This window comes from Ursus arctos, unplaced genomic scaffold, assembly GCF_023065955.2.
Source record: "Ursus arctos isolate Adak ecotype North America unplaced genomic scaffold, UrsArc2.0 scaffold_11, whole genome shotgun sequence".
Taxonomy (NCBI): Eukaryota; Metazoa; Chordata; class Mammalia; order Carnivora; family Ursidae; genus Ursus; species Ursus arctos.
In genome coordinates, this window is record NW_026622775.1 from 34,669,264 (window position 1) to 34,687,907 (window position 18,644).

General features: G+C 40.3%; 1 protein-coding gene across 4 annotated transcripts in view; it reads left to right on the forward strand.

The window, feature by feature from the left end:
* SMAD1 (SMAD family member 1) overlaps positions 1-18,644 on the forward strand; it is a 75,486-nt gene that overhangs the window by 47,345 nt on the left and 9,497 nt on the right. For all 4 annotated transcript variants that reach the window (XM_026499423.4, XM_044384347.3, XM_026499424.4 and 1 more), the window contains exons 3-5: positions 11,203-11,460; positions 14,119-14,235; positions 17,201-17,422. In XM_026499423.4, coding sequence (XP_026355208.1) covers positions 11,203-11,460; positions 14,119-14,235; positions 17,201-17,422 — 597 coding nt within the window. The remainder of the gene's footprint in view (positions 1-11,202; positions 11,461-14,118; positions 14,236-17,200; positions 17,423-18,644) is intronic.

Here is an 18,644-nt window from a genome sequence, read left to right on the forward strand (position 1 = left end):
CTTAGAGTCACTGAGGCAGGAGAACGTCATGACTGAGAGTGCTCCATGCCTTCCTGATTCTTGACACTTCTTGTGTGACCTTAGGTAAATCACCCTGTAAGCACTCTTCTTTCCAGAGTGATATAACGTGCTCAGCATGGGGCCAGGCTTAGAGCAAACATCTGTGATGACAGTGGTGTGTTAAAGTAAATTTTGTGGATATGGTGATCCCCTAAAATCGATTTGATGAGTGTCTCCTTGCTTCTACACAAATGCTGTTTAGTTCTGAAGTTTGTTCTGTATATTATTTGTCTCCCTTCTTGCTGTTACTGGTCACTTTTTTGCTGTAGCTTTCTGAGAAATGAATAACCTGTTAAGAATTGTGACACTGAGTCAATAGGAAATCCATACATTCAGACTCTAGGGTACTACCACCGGCCCCAGCACAGTGTGCCATTCCGGGTACTCAGAGCCATAGGTAACGTGGCACATCTTCTTGGAGTATCAGTTTGACTTGATTGTAAGTTACTTAAAAAGTCACCTTTGTGTTTGGTAAGTAATAAGGAGCAGGACATAAAATGTGTATGAATTTGGCAAGGTAAAGAAAAATTTCAGTGTAATTTTGCAATTCCAGTGGAACTGCTGGGCTCCCAGATGAGTTCACTTTCTGTCACTGGTGTTCACTGTGGTAAAAAAAAAAAATATTGAAAAACACTGCAAAAACGTCTCAGAAAGATTCTGCGGGTAATGTGAGAAGGTCTAAAACACTGGTGACAGCCATTTGTTAAAGGGTTAAATGGAACTTCAGATAAATTTGACAGAAAGTCCTTTTTTTTTTTTTTTTTTTTTTAAGAAAAGTCCTCTTTCAAGTGGGGAGGGGGGTACCTGGGTGGCTGTCAGTTAAGCATCTGACTCTTGATCTAAGCTCAGGTCCTGATCTCAGGGTTGTTGAGTTCAAGGCCTATATTGGGCTCTGTGCTGGGTGTGGAGCCTGCGTGGGGGAAAAAAAATGCATAGGATATCCATTTACTTTTTACCTTGCAGTTCTGCTTATTAACTTTTAACAGCTCATACGAGAGAGACATTATATGTCTTAAATGTTATGGCTGCTTTAACATGGAACTTCCTTGCAGCTCTTTACTTTTGATATCTTCAGTTGCTTTTGATATCTTCAGTTGGTTTTCACTATAAGAGCTGGTATGTCTGTGATAACCAACTGGAATTCCTTTCCTGGATGGGTATTCTGCATTAGGGGATACACATTATATAGTGCCAGAAGTAGAGATAGTAGGATAAAGCTGTTTTAGTTGGGTATTAATATACTATTGAAGAGCTCAGAGTAATGGTTCCAAAACTTTGAAGATGGGATTAGAAAAGGGAATCGATAATAAAACATTTTAGCCATGTTTAAAAATTCATAGAAGCCAGTTTTAAATTGCCTCTTCATATTTACTTTTTGAACAGTTTTATTAAGGAATAATTGACATAGAATGAACTGTACATGTTTAAAATGTACAATGTGATTAGTTTTGACATATTCCTGTGAAAGTATTACCACAGTGAAGATAAGGAACATACACATCACCTCCAAAATTTACTCTCGCACCTTTGCAGTCTCTTCCTCCGGCCGTTATTACCATCTCCAGTCAACTACTGCTCTGCATTCTGTCACCATACATTGGTTTGCATTTTCTAGGTTTTCTATGCATGGAATTACACAGTACACACTCTTTTGTAAAGATTTTATTTATTAGAGCACGAGCATGACCGGAGTTGGGGGAAGGACAGAGGAAGAGGAAGAAACAGGCACTGAGCAGGGACCCTGACATGGGGCTCAATCCCAGGACCCCAGGGTGATAACCTGAGCCAAAGGCAGACGCTTAACTCACTGAGCCAGCCAGGCACCCCTACACTGTTTTTCTGTCTGCCTTCTCTCAGCATATTTTGAGATTCATCCATGTTGTTGTATGAATCAGTATTTCATACCTATTTATTGCTGAGTAGTAGTCTACTGTATTGATATACCATAATTTATTCATTTGCTTCTCAGTGGACATTTGTTTCCAGTTTTTGGCTATCACAGATAAAACACACACACCTGTATGCATATGTTTTCATTTTGCATGGGTAAATACCTAGAAGGAATTCTGGGAAGGAAAATGGCTGGGACATATGGTAGATATGCTTAATTTTGTATGAAACTGCCAAAATGTTATCCAAAGTGGTTGTACCACTTTACATTATAGCCAGCAATATATGAGAATCCCTACTGCCATCACTTGATATGGTTGATCTTAATAATTTAAGAAAATTTATTGTGGCAAAATATATATAACATAGTACTTATTACTTTGACCATTTGTAAATGTACAATTCCGTGGCATTAAATAAATTCACAGTGTTGGATAACTATTATCACTATCCATACCCAAAACTTTCTCATCATCCCAACAAAAATTCTGTACTCATTAAACAATAACTACTTTTTTCTTCTTTCTTCCAGCCCCTGGTAACTAACTTCTATTCTACTTTTTGTATCTATGAATTTGCCTATTCTAAGTCCTTCATATAAATAGAATCAAAATTTTTGTCCATTTGTGTCTGACCTATTTCACTAAGCACAGTGATTTTAAGGTCCATCTTATTTGGTGTAGAGTCTACTCACATCTTTTGCCTAATTTTTAATTGTTTTTTTGTTTTCTGTTAATGAGTTTTGAGGTTCTTTATTCAGTATACAATCCTTTATCATCTATGTGATTTGCAAGTATTTTCTTTGAGTCTTCGACTTGAATGTGTTAGCGTAAGACAACACTTCAAAATAAATATCCTCAAACAAGCGTTTGGGAGAAAAATCACAAATTCAGAAACTACAGAAATGGACAAAAATTGGAAGAAAATCAGTGAGAGTGATAAAACTTAGAAAATAAATTTTAGGACAAAACCACTTCATAAATAGTAAATTACAATGTGCCAATGGGAGGATAGATTCTTATTAAAATGTAAGAAGATTCACTGAAGAAGGCAGGAAAACAACTAATGAATGGGAGATTTGGAAAGAGGTAAAAAGGGTCTGAGAGAATGCAGTTGGAATGGACAACAAAGAAGATCTAAATATGTATAATTGGAGCTCTTGCGTTCTTAGAGACCATGGAACAGAAGTTAGAGAAAACCTAAATCTACATATTGAAAGGACTCACCAGCTACTTGGGAAAATTCACCTAGAATGATAAACTTTGAGACAAACCTTAGTAAAACTATAGTAGACCTTCGAGACAAAGAAAAGTCCTTAGGACCTCCAGGCAAGAAGAGCACATAGCTTGTAAAGGCAAGAACATGCTGAAATCAGACTTCTCAAAGGCATCCTACGAAATTGGCAACAGTGAAAAAGCATTTCAGGAAGCTTAAGGAAATCAAAGACAAGCCAAGCTCTCTTTCAGTATCAGGACTACAGAAAGTTTTAAATACGTAAGCGTGAATACTGTTACACTGAGCTCTTCCTGAGAAATCTGATGGGGTAACTTTATTCAACTAAGAGATAACAAGGGAAAATTTGGTGATGAAGTTGTAGAGAGAAGGCAAAAATAAGAATGGTGATATGGGTGGAAAAATAATATGTAAACCACAGATGTTCTGACAAAGTAGAAAGAGTGCAAATTTAAAAATGGAATAGAAGAACAGAAAAAGAGGAAAGCAGATTAAGATCATTGGTTGTATAGATAATAGATGAGAGTCAAAAGATACTACTTAAAACTTAGCAAGTGGAATATACAGTTAAGTAAGGAATAGATAAAGATTGAAGACACTAAAAGTACAAATACAAAAATAATCATGCAACAGAAATACAAAGCTATCTTAAGAACTTCCTTTAAAAATATAGAAGACAAGGAATCACATCACATAGAGAAATAAATATGTGACAATAACTGTACTATAGAATAACATGACAAGAGTTGAGACCAAGCCCATTGTTCATATCAGTAAATTAAATGGGCTTAACAATTAAAGAGATTTTCAAGTTAGTTAATAAAGCAAAATTCAATGCTGTAGTCAAGAGACCCATCCCTTCAAAAAAGAAAAAGAAAAGTGACTAAAAAGGTTAAAAATAAAGGAATTAGCAAAGTTGTATCTGGCAAATACAAACAAGAAGTAGGGGCTATGAATCAGATATCAGACAAAATAGAATTCAGACCAAAAAGTATTGACACAAAAGACACATTATAATGTACATATAATGTACCAAATATCACAGCAAACTCCTGTATAAAGCAGAAACTGTAGGATACGGCAGCAAAAACAAACAACAACAGAGCACCTGGGTGGCTCAGTTGGTTAAGCATCTGCCTTCATCTCAGGTCGTGATGTCCGGGCCCTGGGATCAAGCCCCGCATCGGGCTCCCTGCTCAGCAGCAAGTCTGCTTCTCCCTCTGCCCCTTCCCCTGCTCATGCTTCTCTCGCTCTCTTTCTTGCTGTCTCTCAAATAAATAAAATCTTTAAAAAAAGAAAAAAATAAAGCACACTAATAGGAACGGTAACATACCAATGTAAGTAGAAGACTGGTCATGTGGAAAAAAACATAAATAATGATATCAAAAGAGGTTTGCAGATTATGCCCACAGGCCAAATCTGTTCTGTTCCCTGTTCATGTAAGTGGTTTCCTAACTCAGCCACATCCAATTTTTCATATATATAATCTATGCCTTTCTTGCTACAACAGGGAAGTTGAATAGTTATGACAGGGGCCATACAGACCACAAAACCTAAAATATTTACTCTCTGATCCTTTGCAGAAAAAAGGTTGCCAACCCCTGATACAGGAGACCTAAGCAACATTATTAATAAAGTAGCTCTTACAGATACCTATTAACACTGCACATTGATAATAGAAAATATACATTCTTTTCAGCGTACAAGGAACACTCACAAAACTTTATTGTAGGTTGCAAAGAAAATAGCAAGTTCCATAAATTAGGAATAGTGCAATCAGCATTCTTATCAGAACACCATAAACCTAGAAGTTTAAAGCAAATAAGCTTCTTACACCTGGGAATTTAAAAATTATTCTATTAAATGACCCATAGGTGAATGGGCAAATATAAACAAAAATTACATGTTGTTTGGAAAATAATGATCACAAACACACCTACATATCAGAATCAATGGGATACATTTAAACCTGTGATCAGAGGAAAATTCTTAGCCTTGAACACCTTTATCAGTAAAAATGTAAGGTAAAAATAGGTTATTTTTAAACTTCCAGTCAAAAAAGCTAGAAAAAGAACAACGTAAATCAAAGAAAGTATGAGGGAAGAGAGAATAAAGATGAAAGCAAAAAATAATAAGAGAATTTAAAAAAATCAACAAATTCTGGTTTCAAAAAAAGACCAAGGATCAGGTAATTAAGGAAAAAAAGATCGGGTGGGGAGAAAGCACAAACATAAAAGGATAAAAGAGGGAAACAGCTATTGATACAGAGAATATAAAAAACTTCATTATAAGATTAATTTGCATACCTTTATGCAAGTAAATTTGAAAACCTTCATAGAATGGATAATTTTCCAGGAAAAGTATAATTAACCAGAATTAGCCTCAGTAATCATAGAAAGTTTAAATTTATTTCTGTGGAATGAATAAAAATTATTAAGAAACTACTCCACAAGAAAGCACCAAGCCCAGATAGTTTAACAGGGAAAGTCTACCTAACATTTAGAGACTAGTTAGCAATATAAGCAGAAATATTTATGAAGCAAGTACAACAATGATATCAAAACCTGATAGAGATCACACACACACACACACACACACACACAGAAACCTGGATCAGTATCACGTATGAATATGGGTCTAAAATTCGTAAATATGAGTTATTAGACTCTTAACACTTCACATGACCCAAACAGGTTTTATGCCAGGAATGCAAGAATAATTAATCTTATTAATTAGGTCTAAGAAGAAAAATCATAATAACTATCTTCAGAAATGCAGAAAAATTCTCTGACAAAAAACACCTGGGGGTGCCTGGGTGGCTCAGTCGGTTAAGTGTTTGACTCTTGGTTTCGGCTCAGGTCCTGATCTCAGGGTCATGATATCAAGCCTTGAGTCAGGCTCTCCGCTCAGTGGGGAGTCTGCTGGAGATCCTCTCTCCCTCTCCTTCTGCCCCTCCCCCCACTCACATGTGCTCTCTCTCAAACCTTTAAAAAAAAATTAACACCTGTTCCTGATAACAACACTGAACTATAGGAATGGATGGTTACTTCCCTAGAGTCAACATCTTAAGGGGAAATAATAGAGGCATTCCCACCAAAGTCAAGAATAAGTCAAGTGAGTCCACTGGCTCCAGTACTTTCTTAACCTTACTTTGGCACTATTAGCCAATGCAACTAGACAAGAGAAAGCAATTGGAAAGAAAAGAAGGAAAGCTCTGTTAGTGACATATCATTTACCTGGAGAATTCTATAAGGAATCAATGATAAAACTAACTCAGACAACAAAAGAATTCAGCCAGGTAGCAGTATATAAAAGAAAGAAAAAATAATTACGAGTTAGAAGATATAATGGAAAATTCCATTTAAAGAAGCAACAGAAAAGATAAAATATGAGTAAACGTAATAAATGTATAAAACCTAATGCAATGTTCTAGATTGAATTGTCCCCCCCCCCCATTTATATGTGGAAGCCCTAATCATAAGTTTCTCAGAATATGACTGTGTTTGGAAATAGGGCCTTTAAAAAGTTAAAGTGATCTCTACATCTGAAACTAATGATGTAGCATATGTTGGCTAATTGAATTTAAATTTTAAAAAGTTAAAGTGAGGTCATTGGGGTGGGCCCTAATCCAGTCTGAGGACACAAAGGAAGAAAATAGCCATCTGCAAGCCAAGAAGAGAGGCCTCGGGAGAAAGCATCCTGCCAACACCTTGAGCTCAGGCTTCCAGCTACCGGAAGTTGAGTAAATAAATGTCCGTTGTGTGAGCCCCCCAGTTTGCGATATTTTGTTATGGCAGCCTGAGCAGACACACACAGATAGGAACTATAGAACATTCCTAAAAGGTGCAAAAGTAGACTTGAAGAAACCTTCCTAGGTTTTGAAGAGGACATCTGAGCATCATCAAGATATTCTTACTAAGTTAATTTATAAATATATTTTGACCTCTTACTAGTACCAAAATCTCATTTTTCTGCAGGTAGACAAGGTGATAACTAAAGTTGATATGGAGGAATAAGCATACAAGCGAACTTTGAAAGAGAAGAACTGTAAGGGGGAGACTAGCCCTATCAGCTATTAAAACATATTATAAAGCCTCTATAATTAACACAGTGGTGGTGGAGCACCGACTAGAATAGAATGGAATGGAATGTCTAAACATAGACCCTAACATATATGGAACTTTATGAAAAAGGTGGTATGTCCAATCACTTAGGCAAAGATGGGCTTTTTAATAAATGGTGTTGGGGCAACTGGCCAACCATTTGGGAAAAGATAAAATTAGATCTGTTCCTCATGGTATAAATAAAACTGAGCTACAGATGGATCAGAGATCTAAGTAAAGTAGGAAACTTCATATGCACTGGAAGAATGCATGGGTGAGTTCCTCCTTAGAATCTGGGCGTAGGAGAAGCCTTTCTGTGTCTCAAGATCCATATGCAATAAAGGAGAATGTTGATAAATTTGATTACCAAAAAAAAAGAGCTTTTTCACATAAGTAAAGTCAAAAGACAAATGACAGATTGTGATAAAATACTTGTAACATATAAAATAGCACAGGCTAAGATCTCTAATATGTATTTATATTTTTTAATGAAAAATTAAAAGACCAAAAAATGGCAAAAGGCAAAAGCAGACCATTTGCAAAAGAATATATTAAAATGCCCCTGAAATGCAGATGATCGACTTTCACCATAAGAGAAACGTAAATTAAATTGCACCAAAATACCATTTCTCACCCATCAGGTTGTCCAAAAAATCAAAATCTTGGGGCACCTCGGTGGCTCAGTCGGTTAAGCGTCCAACTCTTGGCTTCGGCTCAGCTCAGAATCTCAGGGTCATGGGCAAAGGCCCTCATCGACTCCACGCTCAGCACGAGTCTGCTGGAGATTGTCTCTCTCTACCCCTGCCCACCCCTCACTCTCTTTCTTGCTTTCTCTCTAAAATAAATAAAATCTCAAAAAAAAAAATCTTTTTAAAAAAATCTTGACAAAATAGTCTGTCCTCGGGGCTGTGGGGGAAAAGTCACTCTCATACATGGCCGGTAGCAATGCGAAATGGCACAACCCCCGTGAAGGGGTACTTGAGGATAACAAAGTTACATGTTCATTTTCACCCAGTATGGCCACTTCTGAGGATTGACCCGGAAGGTACTCCTTTAACAATACGACAGTATACGTGCTAGGGTTATTCATTACAGTGTTACGTGTAATGGTAGAATATCGTAAACCTCCCAGACATGGGAGATTGGTTGAAGAACCTATGGTGCTGTATTACCTGTAAAAACAAATGAGGAAGATCTCTCTAAACTAGTAAGTTAATTGTAGGATATAGGTGAATAAAGCAAAAGTGCAAAAAAATATAGAGAGTAGGCCACTTTCCTGTTTAGTAGTAAAGACAAAATAAGGAAGCACGGAAGTTAAACACATCAGTTTAACGTTTTCATGAATACAGGAAGGATAAACCAGGGGATAAAAAGAAATTGATTATCTTCTGAGGAGGTTAGATGGCAGGACCAAGTAAACAAATTGTAATGGATGTGTAATAAGATGCCACACACAACATCGGATGAATCCTGTAGACATAGTGTTGAACCGAAGAAACCAGACCCAAGAGTATATATTATTCCATTTATATGAACACTTGTGCATTTTACTATAGATGTGTAATACCTCAATACATTTTTTTTTAAGTTTATTAAAAGATACTTGTACCAGGGCGCCTGGCTGGCTCAGCCTGTAGTGTGGGACTCTTGATCTCAGGGTCATGAGTTCAAGCCCCACGTTGGGCATGGAACCTACTTAAAAAAATTAAAGATACTTGTACCTACGTCAGCAGTGGCAAAATTCATCTTATTAATCAGAGGTTAATTAATAAAAAAATAAAAAAGTTAATAAAATAAAAAGTTAATAAATAAAAAAGTGATTTTTCTCAAGTTTATCTGTAGGGTGGTGCTTTGCTGTAGTTGGTGGCGCACTTCCCAGGTCATCTGCAAAAACTGGAGATGTCATCTGCGCTGTGCACTAAGGACGGCGCTGTGCCCTGGAGCCAGACCACCACAGCACACAACAGAGTTAACTGCAGGAACACACGTGCCAAACATGAACTTGAGGTGTAAGTTGCCTCCTGCTGCCACTGTTGTGTGTGAGCAATGAGAAGAAGCAAATTCCCAGGTCTAAAATTATAGGCAATAGGAGTCGCTGAAACAGGGGCTCCAGCAAATAGAATGTGTGTGTGTAGCGGTGGGGGGGGGGGGGTCCTTTGAAGGGTCCGGATAGAGGATGGATTCCAGGTGTTGTCTGCATTTGGGGGGCAGGGTTTAGAGGCCAGTATTTACCCCCTTTTAAAGACGCTAATCAGAATTGAGACTATCGCTGGATTACCGTGAAAGGCAAGTTGGAGAGCAGTACCTCAAGCTGCAGCGGCTAAAAGAAAAAGAATGTTTGATTGCATAGGTAATTCAAAGGTATTGTGCTATTTCGGAGACTTTATTTATTTTGGAGTATAGATTTCTGTTGACATTGGGGGAGCCTTTATGACAATTGGGAATTTTTTTTTTTCAAAATAGTTTATGTTTCGGGTGACTACTGAAAGGTAGAAGGAGGAATTATGCTTTTGATGACTTAATTTGTGTAGATTCCATCACTGTGCAGTAAAGGAAATACATTTTTTTATACTAAAAAGATTTGTTTTTAAGGGATCAGTTAGTGGCGAATTTATTTCTACAGATTAGCAATTTAAGATATAGCTTATGAGACCATTTAAGACCCTCAAAAACCTGTTTTTACTTAAAGACAAACTTCAGCTCATGTATAAGTGATAATCTTAAGTGTTCAGGGCACATTTTCCTGCGGAAATGGTATAAGATATAGATAGATTCCCTGGAAAGCCCTTGAAAATCTACTTCATTCCTAATGTCACTAAATATTGTTTCTCTGGGAGAAGGTATTGCGAGATGTAACTCCCAACAGCAGTAGCAGATTTTAAATCTCCTCTCTCCTCCATGCAGGTTTCCAAATGGGTGATTTTCTAGCCCAGGCCGGGAGAGTAGTAGGGGTTCCGAGGGCCTTCATCCCTGGGGAGGAGCTATCTGGAGACTGTGGTGGGGAGTTGAGGGTCTAACCCAGCTAGGGCTTGTTATCCAGCCCTTCACTTCCATTAGCATCTTATTTATGGTGGCTTTGCCTCTAGAGGATTCTGGAGATTGCCCACCCTGCTAATTATTAACTCCTTAGGTTCTTGACAAACAGAGCTTTTAGGGATGGCTTGAGCTGTTTTCTTTCCTTCTCTAATGGTGTGTATGTTTTTGGCCTTTATACCTTGAGTATCCAATTAGCAAAATGTGGATTGTATAACCTGTTTCTTCCTTTGCCTGTCAGGTAGTGCTGAGGACTACTGAGAAGTGGGTTAAATGCATTTAATATCCTCAGAGAAAAGATTTTTTGTGAAGTATGACTACGTGGACACAACGTAAAGTCTGTCCCACAAAACATCCTATTTTGTTTAATGAACTACCTTCATTGGCATTTGGATTTTATGCTGCTCACTGTATTTATCCTCTCAGCGTTATTTACTGTGCCTCCTTTTGTTTTAAAGTGAGTTAATGTGTCAGTTTAAAACATTTGTGGGGAATAACTCATACCATTCGGTAAGTATTAACTCTTTCAACGTAACATCTTATCAACCAGAGCTGTGAACGTGGAATTCTCGATGGTGGTATACGTTCTTAATTGTGTTTCGGTTTTTAGTGAATGAAAACATGAAGAATAGGGGAACCTTAACATTTTTAACTTAAGAGGTGTGTTGCAGACCTTCCTTGGGCAGTTGGGGCTGCGGGTTTCAGGCATCAGTCACCCCCGACCTAAAGAGACTGTTTGTTAGGACATTGATTCCTCAGTGAAAAATGGCTTTGTGTTTGAATGATGCTTTTGAGTCGGCAGCAGGGCAGGGTTTATTGTGATGTTATTACAGATTTTCATCATTTTCATGTTTGTCTCTCGCTTCTCTTTCCCTTTTTCCAGTTCTTCCTCCAGTGCTGGTTCCAAGACACAGCGAATATAATCCTCAGCACAGCCTCTTAGCTCAGTTCCGTAACTTAGGCCAAAATGAGCCTCACATGCCACTCAACGCCACTTTTCCGGATTCTTTCCAGCAACCCAACAGCCATCCGTTCCCTCACTCCCCCAGTAGCAGCTACCCCAACTCTCCTGGAAGCAGCAGTGGCACCTACCCGCACTCTCCCACCAGCTCAGACCCAGGAAGCCCTTTCCAGATGCCAGGTGGGTTGGAACGTTCCGGGACGTTCGGGTCAGGTAGACAGTGCAGCTGCAGGAGTCGGGGGGAAGCCGGGTGCACCTGCACACAGGGAGCTCTTCAGCTCTGCTCCGTGGCGCTCTGCTCTCAGATGTCCTGTTTTATTTGTCAGGCACAGAAGCTTGAATAAGTTTTATTTTTGATTTTGAAGGGTTTTGAAACAGCTGCATCCTTCTGGGAGTGGCCTAATTGTTACAGTCTCTGCTCTTGATAAAAGAGAGAAAGAGAAAAATAATGTGTTGTACACATTTGCTGTACATGGGAAGGAAAAAACCCTGTTGTAAGTGCAACCTCAGAAAAGATATTTCCTGAGGGATCACAACCCCCTACTTAATTAAATTCATTTAAGTGGTGATGTAATCCCAAGAAACATATACTTTAGCAACAAAGGAAATGCAGCAGAAGTACTGGAGACCATCTGCTTGTTTAACTTAGCAAAGACAAAAACAATTATCCTCCTTTTTTAGATTTAACTGATGGTGTAATGTTTATCAAAATAAATGATCAATTAGAACATTGTATTTTTCAGATTACAGGTTGGTAAGCAAGCATCTCACAAAAAATGATTAGTGCCAGATTTCTTGCCAGTGGACTTCAAGAAGGATGCTCTACACCAAGATGTACTTAACATTGATTAACACTTCTAGAAGGGACAAATGGGCGGGGAGGCCTTTTATTAGGCCACTTGAAATGTTTTAAAGTAAATGTGGTTTTGGCAACAGTGCTGGTATGTCCTCAAAAATTGAAAAGTGGTCCCCACTTGATGATGTTGTCTTTTATTTCTATATTTATTACTTCTTTTGGTTTTGAGCCTTTTATAAAATTACATTGTTTTGTCTCTCAATCCACAACTGTCGAGGATGAGGCAGGGCAGCAGGGGTATAGATGAGTTTACAAATCAAACTAAGAATCATCTGATGATTTCCTATTCACCCCACTCTCTCCCAGACCCATTGGGTTTGATGAACAGGTAAGTGGTGAAGAGAGAGTTTCAGAAGCTTTTGAGCAGTGGCAAAGCCAGGGTGGGCCCAGGAGTGAAAAGCTGGCAGATTATTGCTTGAGTTTACACTTTGTCCCCGGCTGTGCAGGATTAAGGCTACAGGCCAAGTAAAGGAAATGTGGAAAAGAGAAAGCCGCCAGGCGTGGGAGGAGGCACTTGTGGGGATAGTAGAGTGCCCCCCCATCGCTATCTGCTGGTCTCGCCCAGTGGTGCTGATGCCGTAGGTTGCTGAGGAAATTCTCACCAGCTCGTTTGCAGAAATTGATTGGATTGGGTCTCAGAGGATGCTCTTTGTCTTCATTCCTGGCTGGAAGGAAAGCAGAGTCAGTGTTACAGCTGCAGGGAAGAAGCTGAATTAAAAGAAGCTGGAGAAGGGGTGACAAAGGCATCCAGATAAGGTCCCCCTGGTCCCGTCTGTGTGCTGTGAGGCCTTGCTTGTTGGCAGCGAGGCGGTGGGAGTTCTGGGTTGTGATTCAGCTGGAGAGTCCATCTTGGAAATCTCTAAAAAGCCGCGAAGGAGCGGCATTATTGGCCATTTGTATTCCACAGTTGCCCTGAGTGACCTCGGCTACTCATCCAGGCTATTCATGGTTCCCTAAGGCAGAGCTTTGTTCCCTGCTGTGTCAGGTGTGCTTAGATGGGGTCCTGATAGCCAGTGAGGAACTTGCTTTTTGATCACAAAGGATTATTTGTGGGCATCCCATAACCCCTTATTTTATTTAGGAAAACACAGGACCCATGTTCATGTTCTTTGTTTCACAAGTCATGCTGTTTGCCTCTTATTGCCATCTGGCTCGGAGCTTTCTAGAAGAACATATGTAAATTCTGAAATAGAAGATAGCTGTGATAACTGATGATTATTCTGCAACTAGGGGTTTTAAAACTAGTGATTATTTAAATAGGTAGAGAGAAGGTAGTCCTAACAGAGCACTTGAAGTCAGGAGAAATGAACAGTTGAAGTTAGTAAATTGGCTGTAATGAAAGTCAGTTGGTAAATTCCCGCGAGCCTATGGGTTTAATGGAAGAAGCTCTTTTTCTTTTTTTTTTTTTTTAAGATTTTATTTATTCATTTGACAGAGATAGAGACAGGCAGCGAAAGAGGGAACACAAGCAGGGGGAGTGGGGGAGGAAGAAGCAGGCTCCCAGCGGAGGAGACTGATGTGGGGCTTGATCCCAGGACCCCGGGATCACGCCCCGAGCCGAAGGCAGACGCTCAACGACTGAGCCACCCAGGCGCCCCAAGAAGCTCTTTTTCTTAAATCCTATGGAGCATTCAAAGGCCTTCCATCCACCAGTGAAACTCTGAAATGCAGAGGTCTTCGCAGAGTGGATTGTATGAAAGGGTGTTTATGTGCTCCTCTAATCGTTTTCAGAGAGACTGAGCCTGGCTAGGCAGACAGCTGCTGGAACTGGCAGCGAGTTCCCCTGGACCCTCACTGCAGTTGTACCAGATGATGCGTGGTAGTCCCTTTCAGAAGGTGTACACCCAGTCCAGTGTCTGTAGCAGCCATTTTCTGACGGGGAGGTTGAAATGGGCAATTCGATCTCAAGAATTTCACAGAATATGTTTTAAGTGTGTGTGTTTATTTAAGGAGAAAGAAATTGTTTTCTTTAAACTTTGTAGCTGATACGCCCCCACCTGCTTACCTGCCTCCCGAGGACCCCATGACCCAGGATGGCTCTCAGCCAATGGACACAAATATGATGGCACCTTCCCTGCCCTCAGAAATCAACAGAGGAGGTAAAATGCTTTGCTGTTTATTCCCTTTTTAGTGTCTAAAGTTTATCTGTCCAAATGCTACTTTCTCTCACAAATGTTTATTAGTCTATAAAAAGATAGCTATTGGAGAAAGAGCCCAATAAGAGAAGCTAGGTAGAATTTTTTGGATTACAAGTAAGTCTTTTCATATGAAGAACAAACACAGTGACTTAACCAAGGAAGGCCTAGGTATAATTGTGCAGTTGTCTGTTGAGAGCCCAATACTTAATAATTTTGAATCGGTGATAAAAGAATATTTTTAAGTGAAGGACAAAGGGGTGGTAAGAAACAATGAGCATAACATTACCGAAGTGGAGTTGTCACTAGAGATCTCCAGAATTAGAAGTTCATATAACAGGGCTTTCCAAAGGTTCTTTTGTTGTTAGGATAGCTATTCATAAATATCATGATTTTCCAGCCCTCATCCATATACAGCTGCAGCTGGAACAAACTAATAACATTTGTTTCTTTCTTGCTATATTTTTTCTAACCTTGTTACAGAAAGGGGCCGAGGCACAGGTTTTTCCTGTTCTCACCTGGAAGAACATGTGCAGAACCTCTAAGCAGGATGGAGCATTTCTTTCCCTTTGTGGTAGAGGGTGGGTGCATTTCCAGCCCTGTCGTACCGCCGGCAGTGACTGAGGGGAGAATGCCATCACTGTGCACTGGCCAGTGGAGTGGGCCCTCCCGAGCAGGGAACTCGGGTCAGTGAGTGCTGGGAGAATCCCTGAGCACCTTGGGAGGTCATGACCACGGTGTTGAAGAAAACTGTTCCCAAACAACCTCTCATGGAAGAAAGTGCTTCCCTGGTGCCACGTGGCATGGACCATTTCAATATGTATACATTTCATGCAAAGTGAAGTTACAGTGTAGTGTCATCACTCAGTGTGTCTCATTTCATTCTTACTACTTTTGATTAAAATGGGAGATACCTCAGACTTTGTCAGAGGTGCTTTCATTTTTTAAGTTCCTAAATTTTGACGGTAAACTCAAAGAACCTTTCTTAGATATGCAGTGTAATAAATTGGAATGTACACCTTTTTAATCCATAAAATATTTTTACATCTGTTTTATTGGCTCTGTATTTTATGGTTCCTCATAATCTCTTGAACAACCTCCCAAACATAATTATCAACCAAAAAATAAAAATGTTGGTGGGGGGGGGGGAACAACTCCTGTCTCACATATCTTTGGAGTTTGTATTTCGGGAACAGGACAGCAGGAGAGGATGGGCACAGCACCACTGTCCGGCAAGGACCTTGTAGCTATTGTGGTTAAGCCTAAAATGTCTGATTTCAGGAAATAGGCCTTTAAAAATTGCTATAAATTTTTTCCTTTAAATAGCTTTTTGCAATTTCCCCATTAGAATAAGTTTACAGTTAATATCTTCATGAGGAAGGAATGTTGGCCGCTCTGTTATTGTTTTACCTTTGGTGGTTTTCCTAAAGCAGGAGTCAGCACACTGCAACCACAGACCAATTCAGCCTGCTGCCTGTTGTAAATAAATTTTTATGGGAGCACAGCTACGCCCATTACATATTATCTGTGGCAGCTTCGGCACTACGAGGGCGCAGTTGAATAGTTACAGTGGAGACCATAGGGCCCACAAAATCTTTCTGGTCTTTTACAGAGAAAAATGTGTCATCCTCCGACCTAAATGAATAGTATCTTGAACAATCCTGATAGCTTATTAAAGCCTTCTCTAATGATGTCGCAGCCTTCTTTTAATAAAGATTTGGCACTAGGTAAATCAGTAAAATTGTGCTCTTTGAAATACAGCAAATGGACCTGGGATAGTTGCTCAGCAGAGACGATAGCGTATGGAACAGCTAACGTATGCGTGGGTTTTTTAAATGATCGTTTTCTTTGTTTTCTTTACCGAATTCTAACGTTAAGTGCATTGTGATATCTGTGGAGGTTGATGTTAAGACAGAAGTACTGCTTCCTAAGCAGTTACCGCTTATGCCTCTAATGTGGATATTCTTGCTCTTTTTACGACTGTACATTCAGGACCTCATAAACCTCAGATCATTACGTATTGGCATACTGGGCATACATGGTTTGTATTCCTGGAATCTCTAAAGCAGCGGTGTAAGAGGTTTTACTACAGAAGGAACTTATCTTTAGAACCTTTTAGTTGCAAATGTTTAGAAGCATGTTCTGTTTGGAGATTTGTTAGTCTTAAGAGATTTGACTTAACAAGCTGCATCCTGTCAGTAAAGTTGGGTAATTTCCATTGTTGGCCCATTCTGGGAATGGAGAGACAAAACACACCTGCTCTGCATGACTTAAAGCAAATATAAGGAAGTTAGCATGAAATCTGGATGAGAGAGATATGATTCATTCTGTAAAAATGGCCAGCTGGCAAGATTTCTTCCTGCGTTTGAGGACCGGAGCCGAGCTGTGGCTGTGATAGTAGTTATTGGCAGCTGAATGTGAAGCAAGGGAACTTCTTATCAATAATTAGAAACTGATTTTCATTGCTTTGAAAAAGCCTAGGCCTACAAAGGCTTTGTTGAAAGTCACCCTTTTTCTGCCAGCACCTTTGGCACATTTCCTGTCCTCTATTGTGCTCTTCCCATTTGTTTTTCACTTGCCACTTGTATTTCTTTAGATGGGGAGCCAGCGTCTGTGGCGGGGGTGCCTTCCATTCTGGCCTATGACAGAGCAAGCGTACTGTGAGTGTTCAGCAAATGCTCTTGGTATGCTTGCTTCACCAGCGTTTTGCTGATCGTAATTGGAGAAAATTATTTTCCAATTAAAGGGGAATGTCACACTTAGTAAGGAGGGCCTGTTTTAGATGTCGGCGAGAAACTGCGTGCAGTATAATGGCACTTGCTTTTCCATATCTTCATTCCATGCTCCTGAGCCAACGTCACAGCAGTTTCAGGTTTTGAGAGCCTGAGGCACTAAGGCAGGTTGACTGTAGGCTTTTCTTTCTTAACAGATGTTCAGGCGGTTGCTTATGAGGAACCAAAACACTGGTGCTCTATTGTCTACTATGAGCTCAATAATCGTGTGGGCGAAGCGTTCCATGCCTCCTCCACGAGCGTGTTGGTGGATGGTTTCACCGATCCTTCCAACAATAAGAACCGTTTCTGCCTTGGGCTGCTCTCCAACGTTAACCGGAATTCCACTATTGAAAACACGAGGCGGCACATTGGAAAAGGTGAGTTTGCGCTTGAAGCCCTCTCAGATGTTTGTCCGCTGTGTCCCCGTCCCCCTAGACCTGGCTGAGTCGTTCCTGGAGCAGACGCGTGTGGCAAACACCAGGTAGTCAACACTGGCTCCAGTTCGTCAATATTTTCTCAGTTTCTATTATTGGGACGTTACTCGCTTTGCAGCCAGCAGCTCTTGTGGTGTGCCGCCTCCACGGAGTTGATGTTAATGAGCTGAAGTGGTGATTTGGGGAGCACTATTCTATGTCACGGGTTGCTGCAGAATTAAAGCAGCTGTTAGAAGGTGGCTTACAACCTAAAACTGAACGCAGGTTAAGACAAGTAAACCTAATGTGTTTCACGTGAGTACCATAACTCGCAGGGAAAAAGAAAGAACGAACCAATCCAGAATAACTTAGGAATATCGCGTTTGGCTCGCTCTCTTCAGTCTGGGCCCGCTCGGGTAGAGCACTTGCAAACGAACCCTGAACCTTGTTAGCAGACTTGATTATCGTGTAGCAGTGTAAATGAAACAGTCATGAAACTTTGAGACAGAAGATGAAGCACATGGTCGAGTGTGTGGATGCTGCTGAGCCTGGCTTTTCACTGTGGAATAAGAAACATACAGGTGTGGAGGAGGGCAAAAGAGAAACCCTATGGAGGCACCAGGGTGAAATGATGATTTAATAAGACGTGTACGTATGTGTGAACGTGGTGATGTGCTTGTGGCTGTGTGTGCGCGGGCATAGGTGGGTGTGCTCAAACGTGCACATAGCTTCTGATCTGTCTGCTGAAAGGGCCAACGGGCCAAGACGCCCGGGAGCGGTAAGCACATCTGGTGCGTGGCTCCCCGTTTCTAACACCCCTCCCCACTGAGCGGATCGGGGCGTCTCAGGGAAAGGGGTGACACCACGTAGACAACGATGAGCCTGGAACATTTTGTTACACCAGACAGTGAAGAAACGCATAGGAAAATCATGGGGGCACGTCACAGAGCCAACTTGGAGGGGCTTCCCTGGCCAAATCTGGGACGGTTTGAGCACCAAGATAATTAAGGACAGCTGTGGATTTTAAACCACTGAAAAACCACAGTCATTTGTAAGTCCACGCCGATAATAAATAGATAAAGGAATGAATGGAGAAGGCTCGTTGGGAAATGTAGAGTGAGTGCTAGAGTTGGAAAGTCATCATTTTGCGGCCATCAGTCAGGAATCCTCAGTGGATGCTAAACAG